At 44.7% G+C, this 2500-nt stretch overlaps 1 protein-coding gene across 1 annotated transcript; it reads right to left on the bottom strand.

The window, feature by feature from the left end:
• Window positions 1-661: 661 nt before the first annotated feature.
• On the bottom strand, window positions 662-1921 carry LOC137980715 (uncharacterized). The gene has a single exon (XM_068828146.1). It carries the CDS (start codon window positions 1919-1921, stop codon window positions 662-664), a length of 1260 nt encoding a protein of 419 aa, XP_068684247.1.
• Between the last annotated feature and the right edge of the window lie 579 nt (window positions 1922-2500).

The raw sequence follows: 2500 nt of genomic DNA, 5'->3' as shown, positions 1-2500 counted from the left end.
TGGGATTGCTCGATAAGGTGTTGTAAGTACAATGCAACATGAAAGGGTTTAGCGGGGAAAACATTCCCGTCAAACATACTAATGGCGAATTGCTTCTACTTGCGGTAAGCACGGTAGTACAGCAATGATGTACTGGTGGCCTTCGAGGACAGTACTGTCGTCTTCAGCCTGTCAGCTAACCCCTGCACGGGACCGTTAGGCAGAGCGTCCTGATCAAAATCCCAAAAACCGGATTGGAAGATATCTAGAAGATACAAAAATAGGTGAGAAATACTGAGAAAAACCAATAGCAGAAATAATAGCAAACAGACAAGAGACGGGGAAAATGGCAGGAATAAACAAACATAAATGTAACGAATAAATAAACCCTTTATTGCATGGAAAGTATCACACCACGCGGTGGGACCAAACAATAGCCTACATGAAAACCAACAGGCAGCTCACGCAAAGCCGTATAAAAACCAAACTAGAGTAACATCTAATTACAAGAGTCACACTTTCCATAAGGCAAAGTGCAAAACCCCTCACGACATAAGGGGGGCCTAGGATGGCGAAAGTCGACTCGCAGAGCAACAGCATCAAAATCAAGGGGTTTGGTGCCAAAAAGGGAATTACGGGCTTTCCCTTTGACAAATAATCCCTGGAACTTGGGTAAGTAGACCTAGTCAATGACGAATCTGCTCCAGTGCACACCATCTGTTGCGCAGACGTTCCAGAAGAACGACGACTTCCATAGCGGCAAAATTAGGGTACCTCTAGCAAGACACACTTCCATGTGTTTAAGAACTCTAACGATTAGGCAAACAGGTGGACAGAGCCAGTTATTGTCGTATCCCCAGTCCTGGGAAAAGGCGTCAACTGCCTCACAGCCGGGCTGAAAAAACCGGGAATTAAACCTTGGCAATTTGGAGTTGTAACTACAGGCGAACCTGTCGACGGTATGTGGACCCCAGTAATCATTAATACTTCGAAAAATAGAATCATTAATAGCATAATCGTCGAAATCAACAATCTTGCTGATGGAGTCGGCTCTGACATTAAGATCCCTAGGGATCCATCTAGCATCAAGAGAAATGCGATACTTAGGGCAAATCTGAAAAGCTTCAAGAGCTAACGCCTGCAGATCTAATTTCCTGCTGCCGTTGAGAAGGATAGACTCAACGTTCTGGTTGTCTGAATACCAGATGACCCTAGTGTTGGACAAACGCCCTGCAAAGGCCTCCAAGGCGAGACAAACGGCCTTAAGTTCTCTCCAAGTAGAACTCTTCACTTTTTCCTCAGGAGACCAATTCTGATGGAAAACCAATTCGGAATGGGACTCGACAAACGCGCCACAGGCTGAATCGGAAGCATCGGAGAAACTAACTCGGAACGGAAGCGATAGTACCCCCCAATAAACTCTACCGTTGAGGGAATCTACATTGTTAGCCCAAAAGTTAATTTCCGAAATGGAATCCTCCGACAAGAAAACCTCGCTATCCCAGGATAAAGCAGAATTCACCACTGAAAAGAGATGCCTGGTCATAATACGGGTGACTGACCCAACGCAGGAAGAAAGTGAAATAATCTGGTCCGCAACGCTGGCGACACTTTTAACGTGAACCTTGCAAACAGACTGTTGCGAAGACAAAGCCTGCAATGACCCGAGGTCGGAAGTCAATTTCACGATGCGTTCATCGGTGGCCTGAACAGAACCATCAATGGTGTTAAGAACAACTCCTAGCCAGGTAAGAACTTGAACTGGTTCCCAAACGGACTTTTCCTGGTTGGGGACGAAACCAGACTTGAGTAAATCGGAATGAACGGCTAAACTGTGAATTTTGGCAGAAAGTTTATCGATTCCCCCTCCTAGGCCATCATCCAGGAAAATGGCAATAGGAATACCCCGACTTCTCCAGGATTTTTGAAGCGGTTTGAGCATCTTGGTGAAAATAAAAGGAGCAGAAGAGAGGCCAAACGGAAGAACGCAAAATTGAAAATATCTGAACTTACCACTGCCAAAATCCCAAGCAAAAGCAAGGTATTGGCGGTGCTCCGGGAAAATTTCGATGTGATGATAACCCGATTTCAGGTCAAATTTAAATAAATAATAGCCCTTGTCAAAAATCTGAGTGGCTACGGACAAGTCTTCGCACTTGAACTTTTGTTTGTAAATAAAAGCGTTCACGTGTCTCAGATCTAAGATTAGTCTCTGTTTACCCGAACTGCGAGTAGAAACAGAGAGCGGATTAATAATGCCCGGCGCGCAAAAAATTTCCTCGATAAGGTCAAGCTTGAGTAGGTCATTAACAGCTTCAGACACAAAAGCACTGTTGTTACGTGCAGAGGCATTGTTAGTTTTGTAGAAAGGTGTGGGAAGATGAAAGAACGGAATCTTGTAGCCCTGGATAATGACATTCAGGATGAACTGAGAAACTTCTAATGAACGCCAAAAATCAATGCATTTTCGAAGTCTTCCACGGACTGAGGGCAGAGCAGGAGTATCAATATCAGCAGAACC

The sequence above is a fragment of the Montipora foliosa genome, chromosome 12 (genome assembly GCF_036669935.1).
Source record: "Montipora foliosa isolate CH-2021 chromosome 12, ASM3666993v2, whole genome shotgun sequence".
Lineage (NCBI taxonomy): Eukaryota > Metazoa > Cnidaria > Anthozoa > Scleractinia > Acroporidae > Montipora > Montipora foliosa.
The sequence above is the reverse complement of the archived record's forward strand: the minus strand, read 5'-3'. Positions and strand labels throughout refer to the sequence as shown.

Bases quoted from the DNA above. Each gene is read 5' to 3' on its own strand.
- LOC137980715 (XM_068828146.1), bottom strand. From the start codon at position 1,921: ATGCTCAAACCGCTTCAAAAATCCTGGAGAAGTCGGGGTATTCCTATT.